Source organism: Salvelinus sp. IW2-2015, linkage group LG26 (assembly GCF_002910315.2).
Source record: "Salvelinus sp. IW2-2015 linkage group LG26, ASM291031v2, whole genome shotgun sequence".
NCBI classification, from domain to species: domain Eukaryota; kingdom Metazoa; phylum Chordata; class Actinopteri; order Salmoniformes; family Salmonidae; genus Salvelinus; species Salvelinus sp. IW2-2015.
This window is the reverse complement of record NC_036866.1, coordinates 1,347,888-1,372,142: the sequence shown is the minus strand read 5'-3', so window position 1 is coordinate 1,372,142 and position 24,255 is coordinate 1,347,888. Positions and strand designations below refer to the sequence as shown.

General features: G+C 44.8%; 1 protein-coding gene and 1 long non-coding RNA gene across 3 annotated transcripts in view; one reads left to right on the top strand and one right to left on the bottom strand.

The window, feature by feature from the left end:
• Positions 1 to 17,185, top strand: part of LOC111952159 (uncharacterized) — a 57,772-nt gene extending 40,587 nt beyond the window's left edge. The window contains exons 3-4 of one of the 2 annotated variants that reach the window (XR_011474102.1): positions 11,629 to 11,686; positions 16,174 to 17,185. This is a non-coding gene — a long non-coding RNA (uncharacterized lncRNA). Of the gene's footprint in view, positions 1 to 11,625; positions 11,687 to 16,173 lie in introns of both variants that reach the window. The other variant, XR_002875692.2, reaches the window with a different exon arrangement.
• Positions 17,186 to 22,836: 5,651 nt separating this feature from the next.
• Positions 22,837 to 24,255, bottom strand: part of LOC111952862 (uncharacterized) — a 12,549-nt gene continuing 11,130 nt past the window's right edge. Inside the window, 1 exon segment of the mRNA XM_070435047.1 lies at positions 22,837 to 23,668. Within this exon segment, the coding sequence (XP_070291148.1) occupies positions 23,496 to 23,668 (173 nt within the window). The 3' untranslated portion in view covers positions 22,837 to 23,495.

Below are 24,255 nucleotides of genomic sequence, written 5' to 3'. Positions count from 1 at the left end.
GACTTGGACCATGATTTTTGATCTCCAATGGAAAACCCTAAAAGTAGGGTGCCATTGTCAGTGTGAAATGCTCGTTCAAGTACATTTCTACCTTGCCAAAGGATTTGATTACCTGCAGAAAAAAAAAAATGTTTCTTTTAACACACTGCAAAAATGTGCGTGAACCAGAATGACTTGTTCTTCCCACTATTTATTGTTTCTGCAGTGAGGATCAGAGATTGATTTTGTAACTTATCAGCAGATAATTGTTGTTTTGGAGTGCAAAAAGCAGAAGTAGCAGTATTCAAATCAGGGAGCCAAATAAACAGCTCTTTCACTATTTAGTCACCAGAGAGCTGCTCTCTTTATTGTGCGTAGTTGTTAGAGAGGGCATGACTACGTGGGTGGTCCCCGTGTTTTTACTGAAGTGTGCAGCACATGTACTTGCTAATGAGGGAATAAATTGGCAAGTCTCTGTGCCGTGTCTGTCCTAATGAAGAATGCCCTCCCTGGTTTCAGCAAGCCCGTCTGTCTGCTCATTGATGCTTGGAGTTAGAGAGAAGGAGAGAGAGGGAACGGGAGGGAAGAGAGGGAACGGGAGGGAACGGGAGGGAAGAGAGGGAACGGGAGGGAAGAGAGGGAAGAGAGGGAACGGGAGGGAAGAGAGGGAACGGGAGGGAAGAGAGGGGGAGAGAATAAATGACTCATTTTTAAAGTCACTGGAATAACGGAATCATTTTTCCCTCCTGCTCTCATCTCGGCTACAGCAGCACTGCCAACATCCCAGTCATATTTAACATCAAAGTGAGGTATGAACAATCGAGGCAATTCCTCACAAACTCAGGGTCAATCACAGTTCTTTCTCTGTGAATGCAGAACCATTTAAGTAGTTCACGTGCTGTATTTCTGCACGTATTGTAACCTTCCAGATTTTGGGAGGTTAAATGTTTTATCAAAAATGTATTAGTTCTTCTAGAGAGTTCTTCAGTCTACATATGGTCTACAGTAGGCAACAATACATTGTTCAGATAGTATATTACCAGTACAAAGAAGAAAAGTGTCTGTCCTCCCTCCTTCCTTCCTAGACTGATAATCACCTAACCAGAGGTGTCTGTCCTCCTTCTTTCCTTCCTAGACTGATAATCACCTAACCAGAGGTGTCTGTCCTCCCTCCTCCTAACCTGATAATCCTAACCAGAGTGTTCGTCCTCCCTCCTTCCTCTGCCTAGACTGATAAATCACCTAACCAAGGTGTCTGTCTCCCTCCTCCTCCTAGACTGATAAGCACCTAACCAGAGGTGTCTGTCCCCCTCTTCCTTCTAGACGATAATCACTAACCAGAGGTGTCTCCTCCTCCTTCCTTCCTAGACTGATAATCACTAACCAGAGGTGTCTGTCCCTTCCTCCTTCCTAGACTGATAACACCTAACCAGAGGTGTCTGTCTCCTTCCTTCCTTCCTAGACTGATAATCACCTAACAGAGGTGTCTGTCCTCCTTCCTTCCTTCCTAGACTGAAATCACTAACCAGAGGTGTCTGTCCCTCCTTCTTCCTAGACTGATAATCCCTAACAGAGGTGTCTGTCCTCCTCCTTCCTTCCTAGACTGATAATCACCTAACCAGAGGTGCTGTCCTCCTTCCTTCCTTCCTAGACTGATAAGCACCTAACCAGAGGTCTGTCCTCCCTCCTTCCTTCCTAGACTGATAATCACTAACCAGAGGTGTCTGTCCTCCTCCTTCCTTCTTAGACTGATAATCACCTAACAGAGAGGTGTCTGTCCTCTTCCTTCCTTCCAGACTGATAATCACCTAACCAGAGGTGTCTGTCCTCCCCTTCCTTCCTAGACTGATAATCACCTAACCAGAGGTGTCTGTCCCTCTTCCTTCCTAGACTGATAATCACCTAACCAGAGGTGTCTGTCCTCCCCTTCCTCTAGACTGATAATCACTAACCAGAGGTGTCTGTCCCCTCTTCCTTCCTAGACTGATAATCACCTAACCAGAGGTGTCTGTCCTCCTTCCTAGACTGATAACACTCAACCAGAGTGCTGTCCCTCCTTCCTTCCTAGACTGATAAGCACCTAACCAGAGGTGTCTGTCCTCCCTCTTCCTTCCTAGACTGATAATCACCAACCAGAGGTGTCTGTCCTCCCTCCTTCCTTCCTAGACTGATAATCACCTAACCAGAGGTGTCTGTCCTCCTCCTTCCTTCCTAGACTGATAATCACCTAACCAGAGGTGTCTGTCCCCTCCTTCCTTCCTTCCTAGACTGATAACACCTAACCAGAGGTGTCTGTCCTCCTTCCTTCCTAGACTGATAATCACCTAACCAGAGGTGTCTGCCTCCTCCTTCCTTCCTAGACTGATAATCACCTAACCAGAGGTGTCTGTCTCCCTCTTTCCTTCTTCTAGACTGATAATCAACCTAACCAGAGTGTGTCTGTCCTCCTTCCTTCCCAGACTGATATCACCTAACCAGAGGTGTCTGTCCTCCTTCCTTCGACTGATAACACTAAACAGAGTGTCTGTCCTCCTCCTTCCTTCTAGACTGATAATCACCTAACCAGAGGTGTCTGTCCTCCTCCTTCTTCCAAGACTGATAATGACCTAACCAGAGGTGTCTGTCCTCCTTCTTTCCTTCCTAGACTGATAATACCTAACCAGAGGTGTCTGTCCTCCTCCTTCCTTCCTAGACTGATAATCACACTAACCAAGAGTGTCTGTCCTCCTTCTCTTCCTAGACTGATAATCACCTAACCAGAGGTGTCTGTCCTCCTCCTTCTTCCTAGACTGATAAGCACCTAACCAGAGGTGTCTGTCCTCCTCTTCCTTCTAGACTGATAATCACCTAACCAGAGGTGTCTGTCTCCCTCCTTCCTTCCTAGACTGATAAGCACCTAACAGAGATGTCTGTCCTCCTCCTTCCTTCCTAGACTGATACACTAACCAGAGGTGTCTGTCCTCTCCTTCCTTCCTAGACTGATAATCCACTAACCAGAGGTGTCTGTCCTCCTCTTCCTAGACTGATAATCACCTAACCAGAGGTGTCTGTCCTCCTTCCTTCCTTCCTAGACTGATAAGCACCTAACCAGAGGTGTCTGTCCTCCTCTTCCTTCCTAGCCTGATAACACCTAACCAGAGGTGCCTGTTCCCTTCCTTCCTTCCTAGACTGAAGCACCTAACCAGAGGTGTCTGTCTCCCTCCTTCCTTCCTAGACTGATAATCACCTAACAAAGGTGTCTGTCCTCCTCCTTCTTCCTAGACTGATAATCACCTAACCAGAGATGTCTGTCCTCCTCCTCCTTCAGACTGATAACACCTAACCAGAGGTGTCTGTCCTCCTCCTTCCTTCCTAGACTGATAAGCACCTAAACCAGAGGTGTCTGTCCTCCCTCCTTCCTTCCTAGACTGATAATACCACTAACCAGAGGTGTCTGTCCTCCCCTTTCTTCCTAGACTGATAACACCTAACCAGAGGTGTCTGTCTCCTCCTTCCTTCCTAGACTGATAAACACTAACCAGAGGTGTCTGTCCTCCTTCCTCCAGACTGATAACACCTAACCAGAGGTGTCTGTCCTCCTCCTTCCTCCTAGACTGATAAGCACCTAACCAGAGTGTCTGTCCCCTTCCTTCCTTCCTAGACTGATAATCACCTAACCAGAGGTGTCTGTCCTCCCTCCTTCCTTCCTAGACTGATAAGCACCTAACCAGAGGTGTCTGTCCTCCTCCTTCCTTCCAGACTGATAATCACCTAACCAGAGGTGTCTGTCCTCCTCCTCCTTCCTTCCTAGACTGATAATCACCTAACCAAGAGGTGTCTGTCCTCCTTCCTTCCTTCCTAGACTGATAATCACCTAACCAGAGGTGCTGTCCTCCTCCTTCCTTCCTAGACTGATAATCACCTAACCAGAGGTGTCGTCTTCCTCTCCTCCTTCCTAGACTGATAATCACCTAACCAAGAGGTGTCTGTCCTCCTTCCTTCCCAGACTGATAATCACCTAACCAGAGGTGTCTGTCCTCCTTCCTAGACGATAAGCACCTAACCAGAGGTGTCTGTCCTCCTCCTTCCTTCCTAGACTGATAATCACCTAACCAGAGTGTCTGTCCTCCTTCCCTTCCTTCTAGACTGATAAGCACCTAACCAGAGGTGTCTGTCCCTCTTCCTTCTTCCTAGACTGATAATCACATAACCAGAGGTGTCTGTCCTCCTCCTCCTTCCTAGACTGATAATCACCTAACTAAAGATGGTGTCTGTCCTCCTTCCTTCCTTCCTAGACTGAATAGCACCTAACCAGAGGTGTCTGTCCCCCTCTCTTCCTAGACTGATAATCACCTAACCAGAGGTGTCTGTCCTCCTTCCTTCCTCCTAGACTGATAAGCACCTAACCAGAGGTGTCTGTTCCTCCTTCCTTCCTCTAGACTGATAATCACCTAACCACAGGTGTCTGTCCTCCCTCCTTCCTTCCTAGACTGATAATCACCTAACAGAGGTGTCTGTCCTCCCTCCTTCCTTCCTAGACTGATAATCACCTAACCAGAGGTGTCTGTCCTCCTTCCTTCCTTCCTAGACTGATAAGCACCTAACCAGAGGTGTCTGTCTCCCTCCTTCCTTCCTAGACTGATAATCACCTAACCAGAGGTGTCTGTCCTCCCTCCTTCTTCCTAGACTGATAAATAAACCAGAGGTGTCTGTCCTCCCTCCTTCCTTCCTAGACTGATAATCACCAACCAGAGGTTGTCTGCCTCCTTCCTTAGACTGATAAGCACCTAACCAGAGGTGTCTGTCTCCCTTCCTTCCTAGAACTGATAAGCACCTAACCAGAGGTGTCTGTCCCTCCTTCCTTCCTAGACTGATAATCACCTAACCAGAGGTGTGCGTCCTCCTTCCCCTAGACTGATAATCACCTAACCAGAGGTGTCTGTCCTCCTCCTTCCTTCCTAGACTGATAATCACCTAACCAGAGGTGGCTGTCCCCTTCCTTCCTTCTCCAGACTGATAAGCACCTAACCAGAGGTGTCTGTCCTCCTCTCCTTCCTAGACTGATAATCACCTAACCAGAGGTGTCTGTCTCCTCCTTCCTTCCTAGACTGATAATCACCTAACCAAGGTGTCTGTCTTCCCTCTTCTTCCTTCTAGACTGATAATCACCTAACCAGAGGTGTCTGTCCTCCTTCCTTCCAGACTGATAATCACCTAACCAGAGGTTGTCTGTCCTCCTTCCTAGACTGATAATCACCTAACCAGAGGTGTCTGTCCTCCCCTTCCTTCCTAGACTGATAATCACCTAACCAAGAGGTGTCTGTCCTCCCTCCTTCCTTCCTAGACTGATAATCACCTAACCAGAGGTGTCTGTCCTCCTTCCTTCCTTCCTTCCTAGACTGATAAGCACCTAACCAGAGGTGTCTGTCTCCTTCCTTCCTAGACTGATAATCACCTAACCAGAGGTGTCTGTCCTCCTCCTTCCTTCCTAGACTGATAATCACCTAACCAGAGTGTCTGTCTTCCTCCTTCCTTCCTTCCTAGACTGATAATCACCTAACCAGAGGTGTCTGTCCTCCTTCCTTCCCAGACTGATAATCACCTAACAGAGGTGTCTGTCCTCCTTCCTAGACTGATAACACCTAACCACAGAGTGTCTGTCCTCCTCCTTCCTTCCTAGACTGATAATCACCTAACCAGAGGTGTCTGTCCTCCCTCTCCTTCCTAGACTGATAAGCACCTAACCAGAGGTGTCTGTCCTCCCTCCTTCCTTCCTAGACTGATAATCACCTAACCAGAGGTGTCTGTCCCTCCTTCCTTCCTAGACTGATAAGCACCTAACCAGAGGTGTCTTCTCCCTCCTTCCTTCCTAGACTGATAATCACCTAACCAAGAGGTGTCTGTCCTCCCTCCTTCCTTCCTAGGTGGAATAAAGTATCAACCATTAATCTAGGGTAACACTAATTAGATAGAACCGGTACTCTGTGACTCCATCCCTTGGCACCGCTATTCCCTATGTAGTGCACTACTTATGACCAGGGTCGAATGTGCACTATTGCTAATAGGGTGCCATTTGGCATAGAATCTATTTGTCCTAAGTTGAAAAGCACATCTGTATTTTAACCAGGGGGAAATGTCTGATGCCACAGTCGTGGCCAGTTGAGCAATGTGGACATCTCACACCATTGGACGGAATCCTCCCAGCTGCAACCAGGGTCTAATAAAGGAAAAATTCACTCAAACTATATATATATATATTTTACATTAGTCCAGTGTTCATACAGTCCCAACATGTTTTGCATGTCAGCAGTAAAGTTTTCAGTGTATTGCAACAACAAAAAACTAAACAAAGTGACACTTTTTGTTTCCTGATATCTTGACCGCTGACATGCAACACATTTTGGGACTGTATCAACAGTGGACAAATACCAAAAGGAATTTAAGCAAGTATAGAAATGTAATGAATAGAGCTGACAAAATTCCCTATTATTCATGATAGGCAATTACTGTATATCTGTTCTATATCATATATTTCCTATCTGAATGTTCTGTAATGTTGCAGATTGAATTGTAACACCTCGATACGTTCCTACCTCAATACGTTCCTACCTCGATTACGTTCCTACCTCAAGGTTCTACTGTGCGTTGTCTGTTTTGGAGAGAAAGAGAGAAAAAAAGTGAGGTTTCACAAACTCCTCATTCTCTACATGTGATATAAAAGGGTGACATGACAGTCAAGTTAGGTTAAGAGTAATGCACCAGAAAAGCTGTAGATCACCCATGAGGTGTGTAGGAATGAGGTTGTGAGTGGATTCGTATCCACAAACGGTGTGACTTTGGGTTTAATGTTTTGCTTCACATAGGTGTGTGCGTCGGGTGTGTGTCATGTGGTGTGTGTGTGTGTGTGTGTGTGTGTGTGTGTGTGTGTGTGTGTGTGTGTGTGTGTGTGTGTGTGTGTGTGTGTGTGTGTGTGTGGGTGTGTGTGTGTGTGTGTGTGTGTGTGTGTGTGTGTGTGTACATCCTGTACACCGCCCACGGTAATAACCAGACAGACTGTACACCGTCCACGGTAATAACCAGACAGACTGTACACCGCCCACGGTAATAACCAGACAGACTGTACACCGCCCACGGTAATAACCAGACAGACTGTACACCGCCCACGGTAATAACCAGACAGACTGTACACCGCCCCACGGTAATAACCAGACAGACTGTACACCGCCCACGGTAATAACCAGACAGACTGTACACCGCCCACGGTAATAACCAGACAGACTGACACCGCCCACGGTAATAACCAGACAGACTGTACACCGCCCACGGTAATAACCAGACAGACTGTACACCGCCACCGGTAATAACCAGACAGACTGTACACCGCCCACGGTAATAACCAGACAGACTGTACACCGCCCACGGTAATAACCAGACAGACTGTACACCGCCCACGGTAATAACCAGACAGACTGTACACCGCCCACGGTAATAACCAGACAGACTGTACACCGCCCACGGTAATAACCAGACAGACTGTACACCGCCCACGGTAATAACCAGACAGACTGTACACCGCCCACGGTAATAACCAGACAGACTGTACACCGCCCACGGTAATAACCAGACAGACTGTACACCGCCCACGGTAATAACCAGACAGACTGTACACCGCCCACGGTAATAACCAGACAGACTGTACACCGCCCACGGTAATAACCAGACAGACTGTACACCGCCCACGGTAATAACCAGACAGACTGTACACCGCCCACGGTAATAACCAGACAGACTGTACACCGCCCACGGTAATAACCAGACAGACTGTACACCGCCCACGGTAATAACCAGACAGACTGTACACCGCCACGGTAATAACAGACAGACTGTACACCGCCCACGGTAATAACCAGACAGACTGTACACCGCCCACGTAATAACCAGACAGACTGTACACCGCCCACGGTAATAACCAGACAGACTGTACACCGCCCACGGTAATAACCAGACAGACTGTACACCGCCACGGTAATAACCAGACAGACTGTACACCGCCCACGGTAAAACCAGACAGACTGTACACCGCCCACGGTAATAACCAGACAGACTGTACACCGCCCACGGTAATAACCAGACAGACTGTACACCGCCCACGGTAATAACCAGACAGACTTACACCGCCCACGGTAATAACCAGACAGACTGTACACCCCACGGTAATAACCAGACAGACTGTACACCGCCCACGGTAATAACCAGACAGACTGTACACCGCCCACGTAATAACCGGACAGACTGTACACCGCCCGTAATAACCGGACAGACTGTACAGCAATGTAGTAACTGGATATGTAATGATGATTAGAGTATCCAATCTAAATAAAACTACTACTACATAGGACATACAATAAGTAGAAGATACAATCTACCTGTACTGGACTTATGCATGTGTTTGTTAAACATTAATGTTGCATATTAGTGAATACAACTCCTATGCAGTGAGAACTATGTGTCTTTCCTCACACTGGCCTGTGTATCCACTCTGTCAGACTCCCTAATGAAACCCTGTGACCCGTATCACCTTTTATACTCACTCACTCACAGATAGACACACACTCTCACCCACTCTCCCTCACTCACACACTCACTCCTACTCTCACCAGTTATATTTCCCACAATGAAACATCCCCACTGCACTTCACAAACACTGGAGCGATGCCATCCCAGGTTACCATGGAAACCTTCGCTCTTTCTCTCTCCCTCTGAGGGGGATGAATGATAACAGAGGGAGGACAGACGATAATTGAGGGGGGTGAATGATAACTGAGTGAGGGCGGACGATAACAGAGGGATGGATGATAACAGAGGGAGGGCGGATGATAACAGAGGGAGGGCGGATGATAACAGAGGGAGGGCGGATGATAACAGAGGGAGGGCGGGATGATAACAGAGGGAGGGCGGGATGATAACAGAGGGGGCTGGATGATAACAGAGGAGGCGGGGCGATAACAGTGGGAGGCGGGCGATAACAGGGGGAGGGCGGACGATAACAGGGGGAGGGCGGACGATAACAGGGGAGGGCGGACAGGGGGACGATAACAGAGGGAGGGCGGGCGATAACAGTGGGAGGGCGGGCGATAACAGGGGAGGGCGGACGATAACAGGGGCGAGGGGGAGAGGCGGACGATAACAGGGGAGGGGCGGACGATAACAGGGGAGGGCGGACGATAACAGAGGGAGGGCGGACGATAACAGAGGGATGGATGATAACGATATTGCAGGTTACTATTCACTCTTTACTCTCCATCTCTGTTTCTGTCTTGGCGCTTGATGTTGACGTTCTCTTCATGTATCTCTCTCTTCTCTCTGTATTTCAATGTCTCTCTCTCTCTCTCAATAATGTCAAATAGGCTGAATAGAGACAATGTGAAGCCTGCCCTGTACACAGACAGATGTGTCTGGTCTGTCTCTCTCTTTAACTCTCACACACCAAGGGTTCTCCTTTCCTGTCTAAGTCCATATTCAGAGGTCCTAACACACCCTGTCCTGTCCTGTCTAAGTCCATATTCAGAGGTCCTAACACACCCTGTCCTGTCCTGTCTAAGTCCATATTTCAGAGGTCCTAACACACCCTGTCCTGTCCTGTCTAAGTCCATATTCAGAGGTCCTAACACACCCTGTCCTGTCCTGTCTAAGTCCATATTCAGAGGTCCTAACACACCCTGTCCTGTCCTGTCTAAGTCCATATTCAGAGGTCCTAACACACCCTGTCCTGTCCTGTCTAAGTCCATATTCAGAGGTCTAACACACCCTGTCCTGTCCTGTCTAAGTCCATATTCAGAGGTCCTAACACACCCTGTCCTGTCCTGTCTAAGTCCATATTCAGAGGTCCTAACACACCCTTTTCTGCTAAGCATATTCAGAGTCCTAACACACCTGTCCTGTCCTGTATTCTGGTTTGACCCAAAGTACTACCTCAGGGTTGCGTTCATTAGGCACCAAAAAAAACATGAACTGACTGAATCAGAGGAGGTACTCCTTGGACCTGGTTCAATAAGAAACCCACGTTTTCATTTCCAGTTGCAAAAATTTAAAAAAAAATGTTTTGGTTGCATGCCCTAATGAGCGTAACCCAGATCTGTGTCACTGCCATCAATGTCAGTGTGCTGACCGGAGGTGGCGACGTGGCCTAGCTGGCTGGACACGGTTTTATCACCTGTGGTCACTCTGACTGGCTCGAAACGTCTACCCAGTCCACGTCACACAAGGCTTCGTGTGCGTAGTCGTTGGAGAAAAGCATGATGTGTTTTTAAAAAGACCAGAAACCACGGGGGTGTACACACTGGTGCGCAACTTCAGAGGGGTTGTCAGATTATGGAGGGGATTTTTTTCAAAGAATTAATGGGTTTTGTCAATAGGTCTGTACTAAGGAGTGAGTGGCTTTTGGCAATAGGTCTGTACTAAGGAGTGAGTGGGTTTTGGCAATAGGTCTTGTACTAAGGAGTGAGTGGGTTTTGGCAATATGTCTGTACTAAGGAGTGAGTGGTTTTGTCAATAGGTCTGTACTAAGGAGTGAATGGGTTTTGGCAATAGGTCTGTTACTAAGGAGTGAGTGGGTTTTGGCAATAGGTCTGTACTAAGGGGTGAATGGGTTTTGGCAATAGGTCTGTACTAAGGAGTGAGTGGGTTTTGGCAATAGGTCTGCTTACTAAGGAGTGAGTGGGTTTTGGCAATAGGTCTGTACTAAGGAGTGAGTGGGTTTTGGCAATAGGTCTGTACTAAGGAAGTGAATGTGTTTTTGGCAATAGGTCTGTACTAAGGAGGTGAATGGGTTTTGGCAATAGGTCTGTACTAAGGGGTGAATGTGGTGTTTGGCAATAGGTCTGTACTAAGGAGTGAATGGGTTTTTGGCAATAGGTCTGTACTAAGGAGTGAGTGGGTTTTGGCAATAGGTCTGTACTAAGGAGTGAATGGGTTTTGGCAATAGGTCTTACTAAGGAGTGAATGGGTTTTGGCAATAGTCTGTACTAAGGAGTGTTTTATTGCACATTATACTAGATGTCTAGGGCCTATTGAGCAATGGCTTTAATGTATAGATTTAAATGAATGGATTGAATGTGTAGCCACGAAGGCACTAAGCCCTCTATGAAACACATGGCATCAATAATAAAGTCTCTGTCAACCTCCTCTTCTCAGCTAATACTGTGAGACGGAATGCCTCTGCCCCATTCCCCGGCTCAGCCCTGTGTGTTGTTGTGTGTGTCTGTGTGTGTCTGTGTGTGTGTGTGTGGTGTGTGTGTGTGTGGTGTGTGTGTGTGTGTGTGTGTGTGTGTGTGTGTGTGTGTGTGTGTGTTGTGTGTTGTGTGTGTGTGTGTGTGTGTGTGTGAGACCAGCACAAAGCTCAAATGGAGGATGTCTTTCTGTGTGGCCTGATGCTGAGAAAATGCTGCCATTTTGTTTTGGTCTGAGTTTTTTGTCAGTGCTCAGTGTCTGGGTGTCGATAGGGGTGTCGCGGCCTGTAACTCTGTAACAACCTTCCTGCCACAGCATCCCACACACACACACATGCTTGCTGCTTTATAACTATTCTTCAAATATCTTGTTGTATTTTCAAATGTCAAAATAGTAACAGTGTATTAATATTTATTCTCTTGCCTGCGTGTGTGACAGCAGATCACAGAAGAACTCAGACCTTTCAGCTGTGGGCCAGTAGATCTACGCGCTCCTGGAGGTGTGTGTGTGGTGGTGGTGTGTGGGGGGGGGGGGGGGGCAGGTAATCTAGGAAGAATTTCCTCTTCAGGTGGACAACCTGCAGTCTGCAACATTCCCTTTACCCTGATAGCGTCCTGTAATACAACAGTCCCTTTACCCTGATAGCGTCCTGTAATACAACAGTTCCCTTTACCCTGATAGCATCCCTGTAATACAACAGGTCCCTTTACTCTGATAGCATCCTGTAATACAACAGTTCCCTTTACCCTGATAGCATCCTGTAATACAACATTCCCTTTACCCTGATAGCGTCCTGTAATACAACAGTTCCCTTAACCCTGATAGCGTCCTGTAATACAACAGTTCCCTTTACCCTGATAGCATCCTGTAATACAACAGTTCCCTTTACCCTGATAGCATCCTGTAATACAACAGTTCCCTTTACCCTGATAGCGTCTGTAATACACAGTTCCTTTACCCTGATAGCATCCTGTAATACAACAGTTCCCTTTACCCTGATAGCTCCTGTAATACAACAGTTCCCTTACCCTGATAGCGTCCTGTAATACAACAGTTCCCTTTACCCTGATAGCGTCCTGTAATACAACAGTTCCCTTTACCCTGATAGCGTCCTGTAATACAACAGTCCCTTTCCTGATAGCATCCTGTAATACAACAGTTCCCTTTACCCTGATAGCATCCTGTAATACAACAGTTCCCTTTACCTGATAGCGTCCTGTAATAACAACAGTTCCCTTTACCCTGATAGCGTCCTGTAATACAACATAACTACTTTACCCTGATAGCATCCTGAATACAACAGTTCCCTTACCCTGATAGCATCCTGTAATACAACAGTTCCCTTTACCCTGATAGCGTCCTGTAATACAAACAGTTCCCTTTACCCTGATAGCATCCTGTAATACAACAGTTCCCTTTACCCTGATAGCATCCTGTTAATACAACAGGTCCCTTTACCCTGATAGCGTCCTTAATACAACAGTTCCCTTTACCCTGATAGCATCCTGTAATACAACAATCCCTTTACCCTGATAGCGTCCTGTAATACAACAGTTTCCTTTACCCTGATAGCGTCCTGTAATACAAAAGTTCCCTTTACCCTGATAGCATCCTGTAATACAACAGTTCCCTTTACCCTGATAGCATCCTGTAATACAACAGTTCCCTTTACCCTGATAGCATCCTGTAAAACAACAGTTCCCTTTACCCTGATAGCATCCTGTAATACAACAGTTCCCTTTACCCTGATAGCATCCTGTAATACAACAGTCCTTTACCTGATAGCATCCTGTAATACAACAGTCCTTTACCCTGAAGCTCCTGTAAATCAAACAGGTCCCTTTACCCTGATAGCGTCCTGTAATACAACAGTTCCCTTTACCCTGATAGCATCCTGTAATACAAACAGTTCCCTTTACCCTAGTAGCATCCTGTAATACAACATGCCCTTTACCCTGATGCGTCCGTAATACAACAGTTCCCTTTACCCTGATAGCATCCTGTAATACAACAGTTCCCTTTACCCGATAGCATCCTGTAATACAACAGTTCCCTTTACCCTGATAGCATCCTGTAATACAACAGTTCCCTTACCCTGCATAGATCCTAATACAACAGTTTCCTTACCCTGATAGCATCCTGTAATACAACAGTTCCCTTTACCCTGATAGGCATCCTGTAATACAACAGTTCCCTTTACCCTGATAGCATCCTGTAATACAACAGTTCCCTTATACCCTGATAGCATCCTGGTAATACAACAGTTCCCTCTTACCCTGATAGCATCCGTAATACAACAGTTCCCTTACCCTGATAGCATCCTGTAATACAACAGTTCCCTTTACCCTGATAGCATCCTGTAATAACAACAGTTCCCTTTTACCCTGATAGCATCCTGTAAATACAACAGTTCCCTTTACCCTGATAGGCATCCTGTAATAACAACAGTTCCCTTTACCCTGATAGCATCCTGTAATACAAACAGTTCCCTTTAACCCTGATAGCATCCTGTAATACAACAGTTCCTTTACCCTATTAAGCATCCTGAAACAACAGTTCCCTGTTACCCTGATAGCATCCTGTAATACAACAGTTCCCTTTACCCTGATAGCATCCTGTAATACAACAGTTCCCTTTACCCTGATAGCGTCCTGTAATACAACATGACCCAGTAGCATGCTGCCTTGTGGGAAACCAGTTTTAACCGGTTTCCCTAATGAACATGACACAGTAGCCTGGTGTCCTGTAAAGTGTTGCCTGGTTCTCCCTAACCAGTGTCACAAAGTGTTCCCGTGTCGTCGCTGAGCTAGTTGTGTAATACCACCCTTCCCTGTGGTTGAAAGCAGATCTCTGAGCAGTAATATAGTTCACACGGCTGATAGCCAAGTGCCGACACCTCCCTTTTGGTTATTTTTCAGTAATTCGATCGCGCTAGGCGATTTGTCATTCTGGAGTTTCTGTGCTTTTCAGAGGGGGGGAGGGGTCTGAATATGTGTTTACACTTTAGTTAATATGTTGTTCGCTCTGTCTTTTTCTTTATTTTATACAAAAAATAAATGATATCGTATTTACAGTATTTTTCTAGTTTTTTAGTCACYAGGATTTGCTTCAGCGATAGAAACCATATGTTCCGCCCTGTTAGTCAATTATTTATCTGTAGTCACATGSTTTATGACTATAGACACATCCACTTCTGACACCACAGTCTCCATCATCTGATTTACAACCATGAAGTGGTTAAATGTCAGAGCTGCCGGCGCCATTAAGGGACAGACTACCAACCCCCCCTCCTCCCTCTCCTCCTCCTCCTCCATTCCCATGTACTGTAAACTTCCCCCTTTTCCACCATCCACCCTGACACGTCCCGCCTGTGATGCCCAGCCCTGTCACTCTGATATGGGCTTGGATGTCAGTTCAGGGCACCTCTCTGGTTCTCTCTGACTCCTGGCTTAACAAGTCTCTGTCATCTTGTCCTCTGGCCAGTAGAAGACCTTACAGTACACTGCCACCTCTGCTAATCCACTTCTGTCAATTCACACAATGTTAGTCCAATGGCTTTACAAGGGGCCAGGGGTCAGGGAGTTTGATGTGGCCCTCGAGCATGGACTGACTGCACATTTGGTAATGTCTCTGGAGCAAGCCATTAAATGCCCGGTTAGGAGCTTGTTGAGGGAATACACAAAAGATAGTAGCTAATCAAGACAGGTCACTATATAGACGGGTCACATATAGACGGTTCACTATATACACTTGAGTGTACAAAACATTAAGAACACCTTCCTAATATTGAGTTGCACCCCCTTTTGCCCTCAGAACAGCCTCAATTAATTGGGGCATGGACTCCAATGCTTCCCACAGTTGTCAAGTTGGCTGGATGTCCTTTGGGTGGTGGACCATTCTTGATARACACGGGAAACTGTTGAGTGTGGAAAAACCCAACACTGTTGCAGTTCTTAACACACTCTAACCAGTGCGCCTGGCAACTACTACCATACCCTMTTCAAAGGCACTTTAATTTTTTCTCTTTTATACTGAACCTTTATTTAAAAAGGGAAGTCAGTTAAGAACAATTTCTTATTTACAATGACGGCCTACACCGGCCAAACACTAACATGTATGTCAATTGTGTGTGTGTGTGTAATTGGCCTGGGCTATTTGTTTGCATTCAATATCTGGTCGTTTTTATTGATCTGTTTGACAGAGTAGCCTTTTGTGTGGTATTTCAAACGGTTCTGTTGTGTTCTGTCATGCAAATTACGTAGAATGTCATGAAATGTATTTATAAAAGGCCATTTTTCACCCCGGGTTTTTCCAGACCCTGTGAAAAAGGTGTAAATACTAAAACATCCCTGCTCTCTACTGTGTGCCACTATATACTTTATTATAAAGGGGATTATTATTATAAWTTTTTTTTTTACACCGCATTTTCCTGCGGCCATGCCCCACATCATAGTCTCCAGATCAATTATCATGACCCAAGCAGGTTGCGAGTCCGACACTGTCTCATCCTGAGCTCTGAGATGAGCCCTCTGGGTTACGGTTAGGGGTCACCTCCACCCACTGAAGCTAATTGKCGCTAAAACCGCTCAGTTGAGGTAAGCAACGCATACGCAGATAGGCCACTGTGATACCACCCCTTGTATTCCCACAGTGTGCTGTTTACCAAAACTCAAAATGAGTCAGGACTTTAGAGATGACTAAAGCCCCAACCGCTACCGAGAGAGAAAATAAACATGTTTTCCTGCCCCGTGTACAGTTTTTATACCGTGTTATAGCAGTCAAAGACAAGGAGCTGAACTGACGCTTAAACTCTCTGAGCAAAATAAGAATATTATGATTATATTAAATTACATCAAGACATTTAAACAGTCTGAAACAAAATTGATAATGGGACTTTATTTGAGATTCAGGTTTATTAACCAAATGGAAGAGATGGTTTTTTGAATTCTTAATTCCTGCCTTTCTTTCTCTCCCTCTCTTTGTCAGCCAGAGGACAAGACCAGGGGCAAGAAGAGACCGTCCGCATTCATTTCCAAGCCTTCAGTCTCTCTACACACCTTTTCACACGGGCTGCAATTATGAAACGGTTTCAGTCATTGAAGTAGAATGTAACAACAGCAAAAAAAGGAATTGAGTGTCTTCTGTGAAACATTAAATAACCATCCTCTGATAAACCGGTAAAGAGAGCTGTCTGAAAAGTGACTTGAGATATGAGGGATAATGGCTGTGTCTTTGTAGTGTCCTTCTAGCTCCCCCGAGAGAGAGAGAGAGAGAGGAAATGATAGGCCCAGTCGCCCACTGTGCTCATCTCTCTGAATCTCCAAGCGTCAGACTGTCAACCTTGCTCACTATCAGGCCCCGTTCGCCCCGGTGAACATTCAACGCTGTCGGTGAGTTTTGAGCTAAATTGACAAAGACCATCGACCGTTGATTGTACCCTGTGGCCAGCCCTTGTCGCTTGATGATCGACGCGCATGGCTACTAACTCATTATAACCAGAGGAAGAACACTATGGTCCCATCTGCCCCCCCCTCCCCCCCTCCACCCACGCCCCACCACTACCACACCCCCTCCACCCACGCCTCACCACTACCACACCCCACCCCGAACACCCACCCACCCCAGCCCACATCCTGTATCCTTTCGTTCAGAACAACTCTCCTGAAAGAAAAGCCTCTAGCCCCAAACCACAACAAAGGTCACAATCAACATTCATTGCTGTCGGTGGGTTTAACTATGTGGAAAAACTCGCTGAACAATGAATGCAACTGTGTCCCAGATTTTCGCAGCAATCAACCATCAGAGGGGATCTCGTTCTGATATGCTGATTCTGGTATGTGTGTATATATGTATAGATAGATAGATATGTATGTACAGTATTTTATGGAGAATGTAAGTAGACATTGCATCATATCTCATCTTGATCATGCTGGTGGAGACTTCTTATGTGGCTATGGGAGAGGGGGGAATAAAATGTATATTTCGTATGATTCTGTGATTCTGTGTGGGTTTCTATTTTTTGACTGAGGGTCAAACGGATTTTAAAAAGGCAGATATTATAGGTCTCTCTTCCAACATAGATTTGTATCTCAATGAGAAAAATAAAGGCTAAGGTCTCTATTCCATCCGTGTCGCTAAAGTTCACCGTTACAGTGTGATTTTAACATTTTTAAAAAGGCATTAGTAGAGACTGGTTTCAGCTGCCATTTTACATTTCTATCGCAGAATCTCTAACGCTTCAGCGACAKAGATTGAATAGAGCCCTAAATACCAATAAACCACAGACTGTCATTACCAAGGATTAGAGACAGGAATTAACTGAAAATCTAAAGACACGTTTTAACCCATCACTCTTTCACAGTGTGGGCGACTGTCAAACTTAGCACAAAGGCAACCTACTGTAAGATTATTTGATTATAACACTAAATTGGTCTAGTTTGACAGATGGAGGACAGGATGACTGCACGGCCAGGCACAACTCCAACACAATCATTACCTATTCCCCCTTAGGAGACTGAAAAGATTTGGCACGGGTCCTCAGATCCTCAAAAGATTTTACAGCTGCACCATCGAGAGCATCCTGATGGGTTGCATCACTGCCTGGTATGGCAACTGCTCGGCCTCCAACTGCAAGGCACTACAGAGGGTAGTGCGTACGGCCCAGTACATCACCGGGGCCAAGCCATCCATGACCTCTACCAGGCGGTGTCAGAGGAAGGCCCTAAAAAATCGTCAGACTCCAGACACCCTAGTCGGACTGTTCTCTCTGCTACCGCACGGCAAGCGGTACCGGAGCGCCAAGTCTAGGTCCAAGAGGCTTCTAAACCGCTTCTACCCCCCCAAGCCATAAGACTCCTGAACAGCTAATCAAATGGCTACCCAGACTATTTGCAACCCCCCCCCCCCCCCCCACAACGTTGCTACTACTCTCTGTTATTATCTGTGCATAGCCACTTTAACAACCCTTACTGCATGTACATAATAATCTCAAATACCTTGACACCGGTGCCCCCTGCACATTGACTCTGTACCGGTACCCCCTGTATATAGCCTCCCATTGACTCTGTACCGGTACCCCCTGTATATAGCCTCCACATTGACTCTGTACCGGTACCCCCTGTATGTAGCCTCCACATTCACCCTGTTACCGGTACCCTCTGTATAATGCCTCCCGACATTGACTATGTACGGTACCCCCTGTATATAGGCCTCCACATTGACTCTGTACCGGTACCCCCTGTATATAGCCCCGCTGTTGTTATTTACTGCTGCTCTTTAATTATTTGTTTTTCTTATCTTACTTTTTTCAACAATTTTTTTTTTTTTTGATATTATCTTAAAACTGCATCGTTGGTTAAGGGCTTGTAAGTAAGCATTTCACCTGTTGTATTCGGCGCATATGACAGATAAAGTTTGTCCTGATATGATATGTCCTGAAGGTAATAGCCCCACTAATCATCTTGGAGAAACAGTGCATTACACCACCCCACCTGTAGGGATTTAAAGGTATTTAGTAGGAATTATATAATAAATATAGAGAGAGAAGTTCTGTGAATCCATAAAGGGAATGCTACTATACCTCATAACAAGGACGATGGCAACTCATATTATACATAAGATTTCCAACTAGTTGTGTGTCTGGATTTTGATTACTTTAAATACATTTTTACATTTTGTTCTCATAATCTAATTTTACATTTATCTAGTCCTTTTTATCTTCCAGAAAATAACACTTGAATAATATAATGAGAAGAATTGGAGACACMTTATGCTGTTACTTATATAAATGTAGTCCAGCTTCAGATACAGTGGGGTCTGGAATTATAGGATCCCTTGATAAAAAATGTTAGTTTTTTTACAAAAAAGACYGTGTAAAATAATTCAAATACTATATATACCACTATATGGGAATGCTCAAACAATTATATTCGTTCATACTAATACAATTGCTCAGAATTATTTTGTTTAACAAGTAATGCAACAACAAACAAAAAAAGCTCCCTGAAAGATAGGTGTCAAAATGATTGGATCCCCTGTTTTCAATACTCCAGCACCTGACCATATCACTGCCTGGAGTTGGCTAAACGGCCTTGGCACTTGGATTGGAACCAGTGCTGTGGTCATAAGTCTTTGGCCACGAACACCAACGGTGGGTTTGGCCTTCGAAAGAACAATACATAAGCAGAAAAGAACCCCATACCTACTGTAAAATATGGTGGTGGATCTTTTGATGTAATGGGGSTATTTTTGCTTCCACTGGTCCTGMGGCCCTTGTTAAGGTCAGRGACATTATGAACTTTAACAAGGACTAAGACATTTTAGTCAAAAACCTGGTTGTATTTGAATCTTCGTGCAAGATAATAACCACAAGCACACATCAAAATCTACAAAGATATACTTGGCCATCTCATTCTCCGGACATGTGGTTTGATTTTGAAGAGGATAGTCCATAAGTGCAGATGAAGGATATCAAGGATGTGGTAAGATTCTGTATGGAGGACTGGTCTAAGATCCATCCCAATGTGTTCTCCAATGTCATAAAACATTTTAGAAAAAGGCTCAGTGCTGTTATCCTCACAAGGGGGAGAATTTTTTTGAGAATGTTTTTTTATTTTTTTATATATATTTACTACAAAATCTCTTTCTCTGAGTAATTGTGTTAGTATAAAATAATATAATTTTGTATATATTTTTTTGCAATATAGCTCAGTATTTATATTATTTGATAGTCTCTTTTTTTTGCTCATCTTTATCAAGAGATCCAATAATCCCAGACCCCACTGTTTAGAACTCAAACAATACATGGGGAACACAAGATTTTGCCAATGACAAAAGTTTAGGAGTGTTTCCATCCATTAGTAAAATAGATAACTCTTATGAAGAAACTCTGAACGTGTGATAGGCACCATCAGAAGACTACTAAGGGAACTCTGACGTGGTGGATAACCATCAGAAGACCATAGAGGAAACTCTGACGTGGTGATAGACCACATCAGAAGAACCCTAGAGGGAACTCTGACTGGGTGATAGACGACCATCAGAAGACCCCTAGAGGGAACTCTGACGTGTGATAGACACCATCAGAAGGACCACTAGCAGGAACTCGGACGTGCGTGATAGAACACCTAGAAGACCACTGAGGGAAACTCTGACGTGTGATAGACAACCATCAGAAGACACTAGAGGGAAGTCTGACGTGGTGATAGACACCATCAGAAGACCACTAGAGGAACTCTGACGTGGTGATAGACACCATCAGAAAGACACTAGAGGACTCTGACGTGATACAACACCATCAGAAGACTCTAGGAGAACTCTGACGTGGTGATAGACACCATCAGAAGACCCCTAGAGGGAACTCTGACGTGATACAGACACCATTCAGAAGACCCCTAGAGGGAACTCTGACAATGGTGATAGACACCATCAGAAACCACTAGAGGGAACTCTTGACTGGTGATAGACACCATCAGAAGACCACTAGAGGAATTCTGACGTGGGTGATAGACACGCATCAGAAGACCACTAGAGGGAACTCTGACGTGATACAGACCACCATCAGGAAGACCATAGAGGAACTCTGAACGTGGTGATAGACACCATCAGAAGAACCCCTAGAGGAACTCTGACGTGGTGATAGACACCATCAGAAGACCCGTAGAGGGAACTCTGAGCGTGGTGATAGACAACCATGCAGAAGACCACTAGAGGCGAAAGTCTGACGTGGTGATAGACACCATCAGAAGACTACTAGAGGGAACCTCGACGTGGTGATAGAACCATCAGAAGACCACTAGAGGGAACTCTGACGTGGTGATAGACACCATCAGAAGACCACTAGAGGGAAGTCTGACGTGGTGATAGACACCATCATTGCAGGACATTCAGACCACTGAGTACAGTATGGTAAATGTGTGTACCCATTTGAAGTTCACTGCTATATTATAAAATGTTTGTYTTTTAAAGTCATTACAATACATGCATCCATATAAAGTACAGTGCATCTGTACATCTAGTCATTACATATATCTTCAGGTCCAATTACCTAACTACCATTGAAATCAAACTCTAGCTGGTTGAAGAGACTCGTACAGCAAAGCTAGCATGTCCTTCATTTAGCTTCCGAGTGGCGCAGCGGTGTAAGGCACTGCTTCTCAGTGCAAGAYGCATCACTYCAGTCCCTGGTTCGAATCCAGGCTGTATCACATCCGGCCGTGATTGGGTTTGTCCGGGGTAGGCCATCATTGTAAATAAGAATTTGATCTTAACTGACTTGCCTTTTATTTAAAAGGTAAAATTATAAACATAAAAAAATACATATCTTTTACAATTTTGAAATTATTTCAATAACTCAAAAAAATATAAATCACTTAACAAGACTGTGTGAGAATCTCTAGCATTTCCTTGCCTCCTTCTCAAACCCCATTGGATGAGGTCAGAGGTCCCTCCCCTCATAACTTCTCATCCAATGGGTTTTGAGGAGGAAGCTACAATTGAAGAGAGGATGGGAGGAATCAAGGAAATGAAATTGCCATCCTCCTATTGTTCAAATTATGCTGGAACGCAAGCACACCTTTTACAGCCTATTGTTCAGGTCAATGCCAAATGCTCTTATAGTGAAATGTCAGGGTCAACTGAAATGAAAGGTGACAAACAGTCAATTACTTCGGTATTTTTGTTTTTATAAAAGAACATCCTTACATACAAAGAAAAAGAATGCTACATTGATGAAATCGTCTGTAGACAGTTGAAAGATTCTGTGCATGAGATGATTCGAACACGTAAACTTTTGGCCAGTTTGACATAGCATATGCATAGGCATATAGCTAATGATATTGACATTTGTTTGGTACCTTCATTTTAACTATGCATTGATCATATCACTTGTTAAAAGGGAAATAGTTAAATCAAGTTAATCTGTAATTGATTTGACTGAGGTAAATAACAAAATCCTCAAAACGTGTGTAAATGTGTTTTTCCTTCCACCCAGTGTTTTGACCAGAGACATACATCGGTTGTGACAAGATTCTTAAAAAAAAATATGGTTTCTTTCCTTTAGTGCTTTCATTCTGGTGGTAAACTTTATCTACAAATACATACAACATGATCATACTACTAACAATACAAGCCTAATGGTTTTCCTGCTAAAGAAATACATGTATTTGCATCATATTTAATGGACGTACATATTTAACTGATGCTAAGGTAAGTGGACAAGCTTTCCATATCAGTCATTCTTCCCATTGACTATTCTATTTTCTCCTTTCCTCCAATTTCCTTTCCTCGATTCATCAACGCTCTCTTCGGGCTCCTTCTAAAAACGATTTTGGAGAAGAAGGCCGAAGGAGGACCTTGAACTTCTCTTCCAATGCGGTTGAGAAGGCGAGGAGATGGATTAAGAGAGGGAGGAGATGGGATTAGAGAAGGAGGCGAGGAGATGGATTAGAGAAGGAGGCGAGGAGATGGATTGAGAAGAGGGCGAGGAGATGGATTAGAGAAGGAGGCGAGGAGATGGGATAGAGAAGAGGCGAGGAGATGGGATTAGAGAGGAGGCGAGGAGAGATGGGATTAGAGAAAGGAGCGAGGAGATGGATTAAGAGAAGGAGTAGAGGAGAGGAGATTGGAGAGAGCGGAGGTGACAGAAAGTGTGAAATGACAACCATTAGAGCTTCAAGGTGAATCTGGTTGAGGAGCCCTGGTACGACATGGTCACAAAAATGTATAGAAAAATGACCTATATCTTGGTCCCGTGTTCCAACAAGCCAATCTCTTCTACATCAATAAGTAAAACATTTACACTTTAAATGGGCCCAGTACACTCAAAAATGTGGTTTCCCTGTGTTTTATTAAATTCCCACACTATGAGCCTGAAATAATATTGTGAAAATTATGATAATGCCCTTTTAGTGTAAGAGCTGTCTGAAACGACTGCCTGAAATGTCAGCCTGTCTTGGTGGGATGGAGTTTTGGCCCGCCTGGTAACATCAACAGGCTGTAAATTAGTCCATTTTCAATGTTCCTCTCCCCACTCAGACCACTCCTAGACAGCCCTATCAAAATTCTTGCTTGAGAAATTGCTCTTTGTCTAAGAAGCTATTTTTGTTCCTTTTTAACCATTTTAATTGAAAACAAATCACAATAAGGTACTTAATTGTTACTCAGAAATGATTTGATATTGAGATAAAAACAGCTGCATTGGACCTTTAAACCTAAYTTTTGTCAGAATAGAGCAAAATAGTCAACACCTTGTTCAATAAACACTTTCATTTTCTGTTGGTGCAGTACCCAACTCTACCCAATGGGGGTCACTACTGTCCCACCCTGATATCAGGWGGTCTGAGCTGCCTCTCGCCCTCAGCCAGGAAGATCTGCATGGCCCTGTAGAGCAGGTGCACCCCCAGCTCCCTCTTCCTCTTCAACTGCCACGTGGACACCACCCCGTAGTAGTCCCCTCGCTTCTGATTGGTCAGCATCTTCAATCCTGCAATGGGAAGGTTTCTTTTGTTGAAACTATTTATCTTATTTCGTTGCATTCATTTTAGTTTCGTATATATAGGCAAGACTTTACTTTTTTTTTTTTTACAATTCGTATGATAAAAAAACTAAACTTTAAATGAGACTCAAAATGATAAATTAGAAAGAAATTAGGGGAAAAATAGACCTAAACACACTTAAAATMGTCATGTAGTCCAGGATGCAGATCAGACCTCAAGACATCCATCTTAACATTATATATATATTTAAATGTAACCTTTATTTAACAAGGCAAGTCAGTTAAGAACAAGTTCTTATTAACAATGACGGCCTACACCGGCCAAACCCGGATGACTCTWGGCCAATTGTGCGGCACCCTATGGGACTCCAAATCACGGCCGGCTGTGATACAGTCTGGAATGGAACCAGGGTCTGTAGTGAKMCCTCTAGCACTGAGATGCAGTGTCTTAGACCGCTGTGATACAGCCTGGAATCGAACCAGGGTCTGTAGTGACGCCTCTAGCACTGAGATGCAGTGTCTTAGACCGCTGTGATACAGCCTGGAATGGAACCAGGGTCTGTAGTGACGCCTCT